We start from the raw sequence: 15794 nt of genomic DNA, 5'->3' as shown, positions 1-15794 counted from the left end.
ATAAATGCCATGTCCATGCCCACCCAGTTTCTCCACCAGCTTCATCCAACTGTTTGGACCTGAGTGTACAGGACACGAAGTCCTTTGTCTGAGTCTCTGCTGCTCTCCGTACAAACACAGAGAATGAGTGTGCAAAAGATGCTTCTTGACATCAACAGAAGGCTCAAGTTGGATGCCCTGGGGAACCTTGGTGCTTTTAGGGCAGGAAAAGTCAGTCAGTGTTGATTCATTGGCCCGCAGATACCCAGGATGGAGATCAGACCAGAGAGCGAAGGTCCTACTCTGTGACCTGTATGTCAGTTCTTTCTTTTCTTAATTGGAGTATAATTGCTTTGCAATGTTGTGTTCATTTCTGATGTACAGTGAAGCAAATCAGTCATATATATATATGTATATCCCCTCTGTCTTAGACCTCCCTCCCAGCCCTTCACCTCCTTCTAGGTCATCACAGAGCACCAAGCTGAGCTCCCCATGCTAGGCAGTAGCTCACCAGTAAGTTCTTTCTTGCTAACACAGATGAACGCCCAAGTGAAGTGGGAAGGCACAGTAGCTGAGTGGCCACCAGGCTCTGGGCGGGGGACCCATCTGAGCCCTCCTTGGCTGATGCCCAGGGCGCATTTCTTGGTGACAGAGTCTCTCTAGCACCTCTTGCATCATTCTTTTCGGGTCTCACAATACACATTGGAGGCTCGCCGAGAAGGCCTCCGTCCCCCAGTCACAGGCCCCGCGGTGAGGCTGTCGGCGAGCTGACACAGGACCCGAGGGTGTCACCTGAGCCCCCATAGGGCCCTTTGGTTGAATCATAGAGTCACCCCTGGAGGGCACCCTGGCCCCAGACACACACTGGAGATGGGTTTTCTCCATCTCTAGTTGAGTAGAGGTCCGTGGAACGAGATTCCAGAACGTCTCTGAGTGCTTTCACAAGAGTCCTTCCTGGGGTCTCACCAGTCTCGTTTGCTTCAATGCCTTCCTTTTGTATAAGCCACACATTGACTTGAAGAGTAACCCAAACACTGCCTTGTGCTGGAAGATTCCCAAGGATGTCCCTGCCACAGTCTCCTGTCACTTCAGGCAGCTTGGGTTGCATCTGTCTCCTATCCCACTGTTGTTTGTTGTCATTGTGGTTTTTCTCTGGAGGCTCTTTCGCCCCCCTGTCTTTTGCTGGAAGATACAGACAGTGGTGCCAGTGCACTCCACAAAAGAAGCCAGCCTCTGGCTTCTGTCAGCAGTTTTGAGAATGGAACCCAGAGAAAATCTTACTGCTTGTCCCTGGGTCTTCTAGGATGAAGGCTGACCTGCCTCCTTGGCATCTCTGTGGTTTAACTCTTCATTATTGCTAGAGATATTACTGCTGACAGTTTACCTACACCTGCAGGGGCTTGGTAAGATAATATCTTCAAAATTTTGTTTAGGAAGTGCAGTTTGTTGGTTGAGGTGACATGGAGGAATATGTGAGATGCAGTCACCATGGGGTGAGGATGAGGGACCAGACCACTTAGCAGATTGGGCAGACTTTCTGGCCAGTGCTGTTTTCCATGGGCCCTGCAGGACAGGAAAGGAGAGATGTTAAGCTCACAGGTCTCAAAAGAAAAGTGGTTTTTAAAGGGAAAAGATTGGACTTTGTTGCTTGCTAAAACCGAATTAATTGACCTTGAAAAGCATGATGAAGATCCAGTGCTTTGGTCTTGACCTTGGAGCCCAGGCCCTTCCCTAAGCCCAGTGACTAGATTCATTTGAGTGAGGCCATCCCTGTCTTCCAACCCCTCTCTTAGACCTTGAACATCAGCCATGAGCAGAAGATGGCCTCTGTCCAGCCTTGGCAGGTCAGAGGAGTTGAAACATGCTGTTTGTCTCTGAGTTATCAAGAGACGGCTCTACAGTTTGGACAAGGGAGCAACATTTTTCAGAAAAATGAAGTGTGGATGTCTTTCCAGCCTATGGTGGTGAGCTGAGACTTGTAGATATTTACCAGTTTAAACCCATCAAGCCTTGCTAAAAAACATCCACCTTAGAGTGAGTAGTCATTTATACCAGGGGTATGTTTGATTCTTAATGTCCACTTCACTCATTATTAGATTCTTTTCCAACATCATACTTTTCCTGAAGTGTCAAGCATAGTTGAAAATACTAGAAATATCATTCATGTTGAAAGACTTAGGCCTTTCTGGGGTGTGGGGGGCGGTCTTTGACACCAAGTTTGTATTCTGCATTTGGGCGTACTAGACTTGGGGAAGTGGAAACTAAAACATTTATCTCTGTGCCTAACAGAAGCTGAGTGGCTTCTAGAACAAATGAAATTCCAGCTAGATTTTTTTTTTTTCCACTTCCTTCATTGTGATGGTCATTGGGAAATGCTCTTCAGTGTGGTTTTGCTGTTATTCTGCAGGCTGTCTTGACCTACCAGTCCCAGCTGAGATTGTTTATCTTTAGATGTTTTGGGGACACTAGACTTTGGTCATCACATAACACCCAGCACATGAGTCAATCCACCTGTCTTACCTGCTAACTTCTCTCCTAGGAAAGTGGTATTGATAGATTCCGTGCCTCATACTGGAGTAGTTTCCCATGGTAATCACACTATGGTTTACATTGTGTTTCATAACTGCAACCTTGATGGACCTCAGCCACGTGAGGCACACATGACAGGTGGTAAGAGTCGTGCTTTTCAGATAAGAAACCCAGGGCACAAATGCAGGTAAACAACTTGCCCAAGTTCACCTGGCTGGTTATCAGGGAGCAGTGGCTAAAATTTAGGTTTCCAGACTTGCAGTTCTCTGGGCTCCTCTGCCTGCAGCATATGTGCTTTATCTCCTAGTTCCTGGTGCATGATCTGTGGGTTTTGATTGTTGTCAAGGGTTTCTAAGAAAAGGATTCAAGACCTAGAGTGATGACAATAGTTAGGTGAACAGTCTGTAACGCCCAGCCCTGGCAAAGCTTCATCTAGCAGAAGGGGCTTGTTTCGGAGCCCACCTTCACAAGTGCATCCAGCCTCGCAGGAAACACAGGCATTCACACGTGTTCCTGCCACGGCTATTCTTTACTGTGAGAGGAGTCCGTGTCTGTGCAGCTGAGAGACTTGGGGTGGTAGGTGGGGAAATAGATTATAAAAAGCCAAAAGGTGTTTGGAGTTTGACACACTCCTGCTCAGGGGAGAGATGCTGAACGAGGCAGGGGAGCTGAAAGCGTGGGCTGAGGCGTCAGACCAATGGGGCTTGAGTCCTGGGCACCATCACCACTTCCCAGCTGTAGGACTCAGCAAGTTACTTAGCCTCTTTGAGCCTCAGTTTCCTCATCTGTAAAGTGGGGAGAGTGGTAACTCATACCTCCTGGGGTACTTGTAAGGGTTAGATGAGATACTGTGTACAAAGCACTTAGGCAGTGCCAGGCAAACCGTAAGCCTTAAGTTACCGCTCACTGTAATTTACAGATCGGGGTCCCCAGGAAGTGATGAACTCTCAGATGACCACGGGGCTTGGAGGAGAGCCCCACAAGGTAAACCCCACACCTGGGTAGCCACTGATGTCACTCTGTCACCCGCAGGACGTCTGTTTGAGCTGGACATGAGTGGGCTGCTCTGTTTGGAGACCCCTGGGCCGAGGCTGAGGTGCGCATGTGCCAGAAGCACGTGGAACAGAGAGAAATCTGACTCCAGGGAGGAATTTCCAGCAGCCCTGGGAAGTGCAAGGATTCAGCATTGTTCAGCAGTCACATTTTTCAAATTTTTGCCCTTAGCCTGAGAACTTAATTCATTCTGCAGCAGATAAGTGAGCACCCAGAGTGAAAGTCATGGGCCGTGTCACACAGGGACGTGGCCCAGGCAGTCATATAGAAAAGCTTGTTCTTTGGAATCTCTGAAGGCTCGGTGGGAGGGTTTCTGGAAGATGGATGACTGCAGGGTGAAATGCTTTCCTTTGGGGAAGGATCTGAGTCTTGAAGCTGTCCCAGGAGCACAGGAGACGACTTCCCCCAGACCCTCCCCCCCTCCCCCAGGCCAGGCCTAAATCACACGCACCTCTGTTTCCTGCCGCTTTCCCTTCCTTTATCTGAGATGCTCATAAAGGGCTCCTCCCACGTCCCTGCGAAATTCCCAGGTGGCCCAGTGGTAAAGAATCCGCCTGCCAATACAGGAGACGTGGGTTCAGTCCTTGGGTCGGGAAGATCCTCTGGAGGAAGAAATGGCAACCCACTCCAGTACTGTTCCCTGGAGGAGTCTGGCAGGCTACAGTCCATGGTGTCACCAAGAGTCGGACACAGCTGAGCAACTGAGCACACACACGTGTCCCCGCAAGTGCAGGCTGGCTGGCTCTGGGTTCCAGGGTCCGAAGACTGTCTCCCCCACCTACCCCCGCCCACCCCAAGTCTCTGGGGAAGGTGACTTTTCAATAAGGTGCTCAGTCGCTCACCTTCCCTGGTGTGTGTCCAGCACCTGGGGAAGGCCCGTGTCTCCCCTTCTTCTTCCCAGACCCCATCCTGCACAATGCGGCCGGGGCCATGACCTCTTGCATCTAAGAAAGGAGTGCCCCACCCTCTGGTGGTCTGTTGTCTAGTGGAGTCAGTCCTCTGACTGCCACTGCTGGTCCCTAACTTTGGGTGGCCTCTGGCTTCAGAAACTGGGAGGGCTTGTCATAAATCACACCCTGTTTCTTTGCAAGAATTTGGCCGGGCATAGTAAGTGGCTGCCAGACTCATTAGGAGATGTCTTATTATTTTCAAGAGTGATCTGAAAGGGCAGTTTCCGTATTATTTTCAGCTTAAGAGCTCATTCCTGAGTCCCATACAGCTCGGGCAGCCTGAGGAGGGCAAACTGTGTCCACTTGACATTTATCCCAGAGTGGGCATGAAACTCAGGCCAGGTGTCACCCACCCACCCCCAAGCCTGGTCAAGGGGACTGACTTGAACTCAGGAGACGTGGTTCTCCATGTTCATTTTCCACTCTGGGCCTCAGTTTCCTCCTCTGTAAAAGATGGAGGGCTGGACTAAATGGGTAGTTGCCAAACAGTGTTCTGTGGAACCCTGGAGTTGCAAGGAGGATTCCAGTGGTGAGAGGGGGTCCTCCCTGCTCTATCTCAGGCTGAGCAGTTTGTGCCTGTATCTCTCTAATACCTGGTCCTTACTTCAGTGTTAGGGGAGGGAGGAGGAACGAGTTTCCTTGGTGGGAAAAGCATCTGGAAGTGGCTGACATAGGGTGCTTCCACCTTTAACATTCTCTGATCTGTGGTTTCTTCTTTGTGGTAGTTGTTTTTAAACCTGGCTTACAATGGCCACACCTAGATCCCCTCCCCTCCTCTGACCTCCAGAATTCCCATGTAGGCAGTCACTTTCTCACCTGGTCCAATCCCGACTACCTTCCCTCAAGCCACTCCAAACATGTACCATTGTCTGTGATGTTGGCATTGGTGCTGGGTCTGCCCCCAATCCAGCCTTTGCTTTTTTGGAGTTGCCTGCTGACCCCTGGGGCTGGTGTCCTGTGTGATCATTAAGAAGGTAGGTAGTGGAGATGGCCCTGAGCGCAGGGGTAGGGAGCCAGCGAGGCTCTGCCACCTGTCAGCTGACCTCTCCTGACCCCAGCTCTCCCGCCTCTAAAGTGACGGATTTATGAATGATGCTATCTATCTTGGCGATCTCCTAAAATGCTGATAAGACAGCTTATGTGAATAGGGCTCTGGAATCTAATGTGATTGGAGATCTAATGTGATTGGGAGGGGAGGGTGGTGGTGAAGAGAGATGGGCTGTGAGGGTGTCAGACTCAGATCCCTCTGCTGGAGAAGGTAGCCTCTGAGGGTGGCTCTGGTCTGGATCACCTTGACCAAGTTCTCTAGCCTTCTGGAAGCAAAGCAGTTTTTTTCCTTCTCTCTTTTCATTGTGATATGACTTACATACAATCATATGTATAGATTTTAAGTGTAGAGTTTGATCAGATTTGACAAATACCATCAGATTGGGTCATGTTTGTTTTGTGTTGCTGCTGTTACAAATTACTAAAATCTTACTAAATTACTAAAATTACTTTTAGCAATAAATTACTAAGAATAATAAATTGCTAAAATCTTAGTGGCTTTAGACAGTCAGATATTTTATCTTACAAGTTCCACCTGAGTCTTAACCAGACTAAATCAAGATGTCAGCAGGGGAGGGAGCACGGCGGGGAGGAATTTGTTTTCCTGCCTTTCGAAGTTTCTAGAGGCTACCCCGCAGCCTGTGGCCCCTTCCTCATCTTCAAATTTCAAAACCAGCCACGCTGAGTAGAGTCCTTCTCGTACTGCATCACTCCACCCTGCTCCTCTACATTTTTTTTTTTTTTTTCTTTTTTGGCTACACCACGTGGCTTGTGGGATCTTAATTCTCCAACCAGGGATCAAAGCCATGCCCCCTGCATTGGAAGTGCAGAATCTTTAAACACTGGACCACCAACGGAGTTGTACCCCTCCTCTTCTACTTTTCAGCACCCTTGTGATGACACGAGCCCTTCTGCATAATCCAGCATCATCTCCCAATTTTAAGATCAGCTGATTAGGAACCTTAATTCCATCTGCAACTTCCTTCCCCTTTGCCATGTAAACTGGCATATTTATAGGTCCCACAGATGAGAGTCTGGACATCTTGTCAGGGCTGGGCGGCATTCTTCTATCTGTCACACCTGTGCATCCTCCATCCCAATCAAGACATTGTCTTCACTCCAGAAAGTTCTCTTGTTTCCCTTTTGGTCAGTTCTCACTCACCACCCACCCCGCTGCTCAGAGGCAGCCAGTTTTGCTTTCTGTTACTGACGACTCATGCACTACACTAGTTTTATTTGGCAGGGTTACCTCAAACCTGCTGGGTGGAGTTCAGTGAAGTTTGGGGAAGTGAAACAGTCTCTCTGTGACTCTTGGTTCTAGGTTTGGGGAACAGTGGGGGAGGGGAGAGCAATTCACTGAAACACATTGGAGGAGGGCTGCGGACAGGTAGTCATGAAGAGCCTGAGGGGGTTGGGAGCCAGTCCCTGCCTGCTCTGGTCCGAGGTCCCACCTGCTTCTGGAAAAATGGTCCAGAGGAGGGCGCCCCCTTCCCCTCCCAGGCCCTGTGAGGCCCTTGTGACAGGAGGAGGTGGAAGGAGCAGGTCTGTGAACTGTGTGCGGGACCTGGGCTCCCCGCCTCTGGGTGACGGCAGGCACAGCCCACCCCAGGGAGGCAAGGGAGGCGGTCTTAGCTCCTCTGCATGCCGTGGTTCTCACTTCTCCTGTACAAGGTCCTCTCTTTCCAGCATGTCTGCTGAGCTTCCCACTCAAGAGACCTGGAAGTTCTCCGCTGTCGTCCTCTCGCTGCTCTGCCTCCTCCGGGGCCCCGGCGTCCTGGGAAGATGCTGTTTGTCACAGCGCCGGCATCTCAGGGGTGCTCCCCACAGGAGGCACGTCATCGCAAAGACCCAAAAGCGTCTCCTGCTTTCCGAAAGGAGTGATAGTTAACAACTTCTTCATCGGAGCAGGGCGGTGGCGGGTGTTAGGTGACAGGCACGCAGGGTCACCCATGCTCCCAGCACCTCGTCAGGTCAGCCATCGGGAGTGTCACTGTGATGAGCTCGCTGGGTCTTTGTAACCAATCATGAAGGGTGCACCCTGTTACGATGCCCATTTTGTAGATGAGAAGATTTGCGTTTCAGAGATGTCGTCACTTTCTAAGGTGACCCTGGCTCATGAGTGGTGGAGCCGAGGCCTGGTCTCTCTGACTCTGGAGGTAGTTCTCACCACTGAGCCCCTCAGGTGATGCCTTTGCTGTGGCTTCTTCACAAGATAGTCAGTTAATGGTGGTGCAGAACCAACTCATTCTGTGGGCACTGTGCTAAGCGCTTGGTGTACACCTCAGCAGCCTTTCCGCCTGGATTCTGAGAGCAAGAGTTACTTGCTCAGGGTCGCAGAGTTGGTGGGTAAGGGACTCCAGCCTCAAACCCAGGGGGTCCAACTGGAAAGCCTGCCCTACTAACCCTCCATTGAGATATGTTTCCTTCCTCTGAGGCACTGGTGTGATCTCACTCCTCTCAGTTCCTGCTACAAGGCATGATGGGGTTTGCCTGTCTTTTCAGTTTTTTGATGTCCAGTGCCCAAGAACCAGCTGAGTCTCCTTTCGCATCTTCTAGCACCATCCTTGTTTGATATCAGTTTTCTGTGCTTATTTGTGCCACTGTACCCCACCGTCCACTTTACCATTTCACTGACCACATTTTGTTTACAAAGCAGTATCAAATCCTTGAGGGACTGAGGACTGTTATAAATAATGCAGAATAAATACACTGGTCACTGCAGAAACATATATAGAAGCGTGTAATCTTCCCTGCCGTGCCCTCCTCTTATTTCACGAGAGGCCTCCTTGCCCTGACCCTATCCAGTGACATCTGGCTGGATGTGAAGCACTGTGTTTGTAGCAGGCCTTGGGTGTGCACCGTTACACTCTTATAGATGACAGATGGTGGGCTTCGGCTATTCACTTACTTAAAGTGCACTTGATTTCTTGAATGACCAGGTTGCCCACGGATGTTTTTTAAGTTGCCTCCATACCATCAAAGACAAATGGGGCAGCAACTGAATTTCATTGCCCTGAGCTGCCACCTTCCCGCAGAGTCTCCCCATGACCCCTGTAGCTGAGATGTTGTGTGACATCTCTGGGAGGAAAATGTCATTACTGTGTTTGGTTGGCTGTCGGTTGAGGTCTTAGTCCCCCGCACATGCCTTTTGTTTGTCTGCAGACACATTTTCTCTCAAAGAAGTGAACAAGTAGAACTTGCTTTTTCACATGTGAGCAATTTTCCAGAGTGAACGTATGTTTTCCTTACCAAGCTACCAGTTTCATGGGGCACAGACTCCTTTTTGTTCATTGTTGTTTCTCCTCCAACAGGCATAATGCCCAACTCATGATATGTGTGCAGTAAATAGTGGGTGGGCGGATGGATGGATGGATGGAATGCTGGTTGGATGGATGGGCAAAAGAGAAACCTAAAAGAAAGTAAAGGCAAGTGGAGGGCTTCCCTGGTAACTCAGCTGGTAAAGAGTCCATCTGCAATGCAAGAGACCCCAGTTCAATTCCTGGGTGGGAGTAATCCCCTGGAGAAGGGATAGACTATCCACTCCTGTATTCATGGGCTTTCCTGGCGGCTCAGTTGGTAAAGAATCTGCCTGCAATGTGGGAGACGTGAGTTCGATCCCTGGGTTGGGAAGATCCCCTGGAGGAGGGCATGGCGACCCACTCCAGTATTCTGGCCTGGAGAATCCCCCTGGACATAGGAACCTGGTGGGCTACAGTCCATGGTGTCTCAAAGAGTCAGACATGACTAAGCGATTAAGCACACATGCGTGCATACACACACACACACACACACACACACACACACATATGCAGCGGTGGAGCACATGAAAGCCTGGGGCTTGTTTCAGAGAGTGGGAGTGATAGAGGGTGACACGCAGGATGAAAAGGCCCAGCAGGATGCAGGCCCTGAGTTGTAAACTGGCGTCTGGGAGTGGTGAAGAGAAAACTCATGGGGTCGCAAACAGTCAGACGCGACTGAGCGACTGAACTGAGCTGGAGATAAAATGTTAAGGCCAGGGGCACAGTTAGGAGGGCTGTATCCTGTGTTGTCCGTAAGAAACAGCCAGAGGTAAAGAACAGGGAGAGGGAGAAGAAAGGGCAGGATTGAGAAGAGCTCTGTGGGCAGGTGACATGGACATTTGTCAGTGTAGCATGTGGATGAGTGGCTGGAAGAGGGGTCACAGTGACTGAAGTTGCATATCGGCAGATGGAAACACAGTGGCTTTCGGGGCGGGGGGCGGCGGGCTGCTCAATCAGGCTCAGGGTGTGTGGGGGTGAGAGGTGGTGGAGTCAAGGGGCTTTGTGAGGATGGTAAGAGTTCGGTTTTTTCTGGGATTGCAAGCTTAGGGTTACCTTCTGTAGGGAAGTGCCATCTCTCCAAATGGGGAGGAAGTGAAATTGGCAGAAAGCTCCAACCCGGAGAAGCAAATACATTGTTTGGAGCTTTGTTTTATTCCTCTGGAAATTGACCGTATTGTATTTTTATGTAAATAATCCACAACAGCGTGGTATTTGCAAAGGGGTGAAAAGAGAATGCTCATAAACGAAGTTGAGACACCATATTGTGTTTTCACATCAACAATGTATACTATTGCTTGCAGTGGGTCCAAAAAAAACAAGTGCGTTTCCAAGAGGCGAACTACCTGTTAATTGTAAGCTTGTTCATCTCTCCCTGCCCTTTAAGACCTCCTTTGAAAACCACCTTTTCCATGAAGATCTTGGGATCACTCCAGACCTATGTTATCCTTGCCAGCTCTGAACATCTATAATATAATTGTCTTTGTAGCTTCTGGAGCACTTTTTACACGTTTCAGTGTTCCTTACAGGCATGTCATCATAACTTGGTGTGGAGCCCGAGAGGGGCAGGTCGCATGTCTTACTTATCTGCATATATTCATAGGGGTTTGCAAAGAGGAGGGTTCATAGATGTCCTTAAACATGAATGGCCATGCAACAGTCACCAAAAATACATTCTGCTTTCATTGTTACTGGAGTTGATATCTTTGTGTGTTGGGAGTTGTGCTTAGTTAGCTAAAATCTGCTCACCACCCCTTAGCAGGCTTCCCAGGCTGGTATGACTTCTTCAGCCAAGACATGACAGTTTTCTCTCAAAGCTCCTTGTAGACCAATTGAGTGAATGACAGTATAAGAAACAGTGCTGAACCTTGGACCCAGCTGAGAGAGGTTTTCAGGTTTTGTGTCTGGCTCTGATCTTTGTGAGGTTTTGGTGTCCTGAGTGGGATTCAGTAACTGGTGTGTCACGGTGTTGAAAAAAACCGTGGGTTTTCCTTGGCAGCACTCCTTTTTCTGCCGATTGACAGAAGACAAGAAGTCGGAGAAATTCTTCAAGGTTTTCTATGACCGAATGAAGGTGGCCCAACAGGAAATCAAGGCAACGGTGACCGTGAACACCAGTGACTTGGGAAATAAAAAGAAGGATGACGAGGTGGACCGGGATGCCCCGTCACGGAAAAAAGGTAAGCACTCCCCTGCTTACAGCTCTGGGGTGAGCTGGATTGTGAACATGGGAGGAGCCCTGGTTTTCCTTTAATTTTTACATGACTTCTAGACTCCCAGATGGATTCTGACTGGGGCTTTCAGAAGAATAATACCAGTCGGGTTCTGACAAAACTCTTCCTATGTAACTTGGAAGAGTGGCTCAGTGGTAAAAGAATCTGCCTGCAGTGCAGGAGACTCAAGTTTTGATCCCTGGGTTGGGAAGATCCCCTGGAGGAGGGCATGGCAACTCACTCCAGTATTCTTGCCTGGGAAATCCCACAGACAGAAGAGCCTGGCGGGCTACAGACCATGAGGTTGCAAAGAGTCGGACACGACTTAGTGACTAAACAACAGCAACAACATGTAACCTGAACTGAATTCCTGCTGCTTGGGAAACTCCTAATGTTTAATAAACTAATACTTTCTTGGTCAAACTCAGGGTTTTATTGGCAGGAAATCCACTGATAATCTTTTCCTGTAGTGTTCATTTAATTAATGTCCCAAACAGTTGAGGAAGATACACACTTTAAAACAAAAGGCATGGTCTAATCCTCCCTTATTTTCTAAAATATTCAAAAGTTCATGAAGCTTTTTTATCCATTATCTTCCTTGAACAGAAGTAATACTGGGGAGTGGGTAGACTCAAAAGTGCTAGAGTCAGATGGCCTTGAGCAGGTCTGAGCCTTATTTTTTTAAGTTTAGAGCTGGGTTTCTCAGCCACAGCACATGGGACATCTGGACAATTCATTGCTGTCAGGGCTGTCCTGTGCGTTGCAGGCTGTGTACCAGCATATATGGCCTCGACCCAGTAGATGCCACTGCGTGTATGCTAAGTTGCTTCAGTCATGTCCGACCCTTTGTGACTCCGTGGACTGTAGCTTGCTAGGCTCCTCTCTCCTTGAGATCTCCAGGCAAGAATACCAGAGTGGGTTGCCATGCCCTCCTCCAGGGGATCTTCCTGACCCAGAGATTAAACCTGCATCTCTTATGTCTCCTGCTTTGGCAGGTGGGTTCTTTACCACTGGCACCACCTGGGAAGCCTGTAGGTACCAGTAGCCCATCTCCAACTTGAAATCTCTCCAGATATTTCCTGTCATCCCCTGGGTGGAAATGGGGTCAAAATCACCCCTCGTTGGTAACCACTGGTGTAGAATGGGGATAAACAGAAGAAAAAGAAGGAAGGCTTACATTTACTGAGTACTTCTATGAACCAGGCACTGTCCAAAATCCTTTACATGTGTTACTTCATTTAGAACTCAAGTCAATACTGTAAAATAAATTATTTTACATCCATTTTACAGAATGATAATTAACTTGTTAAGAACATGGAACTAGTAAGTATACCAGAGTCAGGATCTGAACCCAGGTAGTCTGGCAACAGAGTCTAATGCCCCTAACTCTAGTGCCTGGTTACCTTACAGGGTTAGTGTGAGAATTCAACGAGATAATTAACACACATCGAGTGCTAGATCACGGTGCCCTGGGGCTCCGTAAAGGGTCCCATCAATTGGTATACAGAAACAGTAATTACCATTTGCTTAGCTTATGTTGACCCTCTTGGGAACCCTCTCAGAGAGACTTCAGTGATGTTCTCCCCATTTTACGGATGAGGAAGCTGAGGCCCATAGTCATAAGTGTGTGAAGTTGGCAGGACCTCTGCTACTTTTCCTCTAAAGGAGAGCAAGCTGAGGTGACGCCTTAGAGCCACGAGTGAGCCGGCAGAGCCCGACTCAGTTTTAATTCTAAGGGCTGAGAGAAGGTGGTGGCATCTTGGAGCGTTTTGCCAACCTTGAGGGGCTCTCTGGTGACCCCAGAACTCAGGTCTCTCTGAACGTCGTCTCTGGCACGGTGAATAGCGTTCCCGAGAACTCGGCAGCACTGACCATCTCACATCTGCGTTCCAGCCAAAGAGCCTGCGACGCAGATTACGGAAGAGGTGCGGGACCAGCTCCTGGAGGCCTCCGCCGCCACCCGCAAAGCCTTCACCACCTTCAGGAGGGAGGCTGACCCCGACGACCACTACCCGTCCGGGGAGGGCGCCCAGGCCGCGGCAGACAAGACCAAGGACGACCTGGAGATGAGCGCGGTCATCACCATCATGCAGCCGATCCTTCGCTTCCTGCAGCTGCTGTGCGAAAACCACAACCGGGACCTCCAGGTGAGGGCGGGGCGGACGTCAGATGGGGGCGGGGCGTCAGTGGGGGCGGGGCGGACGTCGGGTGGGGGCGGGGAGTCCAAACTCTTCACATCTCCGCCCAGCTCGTCTGTGACTTGTGGAGCGGCTCCAACTGAGGGCCTAGCCTGTTGAACTCTGAAGCGTTTCTCTATCTCATCTTCCCCACCGTCTCCTCAGGGACAAAATCTCACGCTCACCTGTGTTGTTGCCACTACTCCATATATGTATTTGTGATGTGTGTGTGTGTGTGTGCGCGCGCCTGTGTCTGTCTGGTAGCCTGCCACTTTTGGATGTTTAGGTGCACAGGTAAATCTTGACTTGGTGGTGGGGTGGGTGATTAAATATACTGGACTTACAGAATCTGGTACATGGAAAGTTCTAATCAATATGTGTTGGTTGAATGATAGAAGTGGTCTTCTGGAATTTTACATTTGTTGTTCAGTTGCCGAGTCATCTCCGACTCTTTGCAACCCCATGGACTGCATCATGCCAGGCATCCCTGTCCTTCACTACCTCCTGGAACTTGCTCAAACTCATGTCCATTGAGTTGGTGATGCCATCCAGCCATCTCCTCTGTCACCTCCTTCTCCTCTTGCTCTCAATCTTTCCCAGCATCAGGGTATTTTCCAATGAGTCAACCGTTTGCCTTGGGTGGCCAAGTGTTGGAGTTTCAGCTTCAGCATCAGTCCTTCCAGTGACTATTCAGGGTTGATTTCCTTTAGAATTGACTGGTTTGATCTCCTTGCTGTCCAAGGGACTCCCATAAATGTTCAACTCCCATAAATGTTGAACTGATGATTCCAGAAATCCTTTGTTCACTTTTTGTTGTTGGAGCCAAGGCTTATTGGGCACTTAGATGATTCTGGATGCTAAGTGTCTCCTGTATTGTTAACACTTGCTTTATAGATGAAGAAACTGAGGTGCATAGGACTCATTTAGGATATGCAGAGCTCACATTTGAGCCCAGGCAGCCTGGTGGGTAGAGTTTGTGCTGTCCACCACCACATTAAGATAGAGGCTGTTTTCCTTGTAGAGTTTCTCCAACAGCAAAGGAAGGGCCAAGGATGGCCACAGATGGGTTCCAGAGATTCGCTCTTTTTTTCTGAGTGGATGCAGATCTGTAGAAGCCGTCACTCCCCAGAAGCGTGCTGGAGCCTGGCTCCTTGGCCATTACCTGGTTCTGCTGCTTATTGTTGGGGAAAATACTCCTCTCTGCCTAAAAGGGATGAAGCTGAACCAAAAGAGTGTCCCTGCACTCCTCTAAGATAGAATGTTTCCTCCTAAAGTAAATAGATTAGCAGTGGTAGTTTTATTTGAATCATGATGGTTTGAAAAGAAAATAGTTCTGGGAACTTCAGTGGTGGTCCAGTGGTTAAGACTTCACTTCATTGCAGGGGGTGAATGTTTGATCCCCGGTCAGGAAGTTAAGATCCCACATGCCTCATGGCCAGAAAACCAAAACATAAAACAGAAGCAGTATTGTAACAAATTCAGTAAAAACTTTAAAACTGGCCCACATCAAACAAAAAAAAAGTAATAATTGTAGTCCAAAGGGGAAGGGGAAGTCCATTGCAAGGGGAAGGTGCAGCCTTGAAATGTTGCATTGTTGACTTGACCCTCCACGTGGTTTGATGACTTTTCACATGTTAGCTGTGGCCAGACCATTTGGTGCCACAGCTAGAAATGGCTCTCCCTTAAAACCTGCTGCAGACTCTCTCTACCTAGGTACTCTGAGTAATGAATTTAATTGTTAAACAGTAAGAAGAGTGAGATGGTGCTGGATTAAGTCCTCAGTATTAATACCATCTGTACTGATTTTTCAATCCAATGGGTCTGAAGAGTCTGGGCTTTGAAAAAGCATTCAGATCCAAGGTCATCAGCCAGCCAAGTCTGGCCTGTACTTCAAAACGAAAGAGTTTCTGTCAGCCAGGCAGTGACTTCTCGGCTTTTGATGCCTGCTCATCTCCTCCACTGACATCCCCAGCTTCTTTCCTGTCCGTGGCTGAGTGTGAGATCTTGGCTATGAGTCTTCTTTTTCCTGCTTGTTGCTCAGACATTCCTACTTTGGACATAGACCACGTCAGCCCTCGGCGCACTGGCCTGACGACTGCATGCTGAGCTCAGTGGGCGGACAGAGCTCTCATGACCCAGAGGTCAGGGTCTGGTGCCTGTCTCCTTGGCTGGCATTTCTCTGCTTGAAGGCAGACTGTATCCGCTCCACCTTCCAGACCTGCACCATCCATCATGGAGGAGACAGGCCAAGGGAGTGTGAGCGACACCGTGGGAAACCCGGCTGTCCCACCAGTAGGAAAACAAAGCCTTCAGCTCGACTGTGGCGTGTTTGTGGATAGGGGCCCCGCCCTGCTGCTGGGGTGATTTCTAGACTGAACTTGGTGGCTATTGCCCTGTACTGTTCACCTGTACCAGAGTCACTGGTCTCCACCAACCTCAGGTCCCGAAGGAAAAGGAGATTAAGACTTTGCATGTGTGTATTGATTTCCTCATCTCGGCGAGGACCTGCTCTGTGCCCTGAGCCAGGGCGATGGAGACCCCACCCCTCTC

At 49.3% G+C, this 15794-nt stretch overlaps 1 protein-coding gene across 9 annotated transcripts in view; it reads left to right on the top strand.

Annotated features, from left to right (window-relative positions):
- Positions 1-15794, top strand: part of ITPR1 (inositol 1,4,5-trisphosphate receptor type 1) — a 344659-nt gene that overhangs the window by 253163 nt on the left and 75702 nt on the right. For all 9 annotated transcript variants that reach the window (XM_070455631.1, XM_070455630.1, XM_070455627.1 and 6 more), the window contains 2 exons: positions 10854-11034; positions 12961-13214. In XM_070455631.1, coding sequence (XP_070311732.1) covers positions 10854-11034; positions 12961-13214 — 435 coding nt within the window. The remainder of the gene's footprint in view (positions 1-10853; positions 11035-12960; positions 13215-15794) is intronic.

This window comes from Odocoileus virginianus, chromosome 26 (assembly GCF_023699985.2).
Source record: "Odocoileus virginianus isolate 20LAN1187 ecotype Illinois chromosome 26, Ovbor_1.2, whole genome shotgun sequence".
Lineage (NCBI taxonomy): Eukaryota > Metazoa > Chordata > Mammalia > Artiodactyla > Cervidae > Odocoileus > Odocoileus virginianus.
This window is presented reverse-complemented; position numbering and strand designations above follow the sequence as displayed.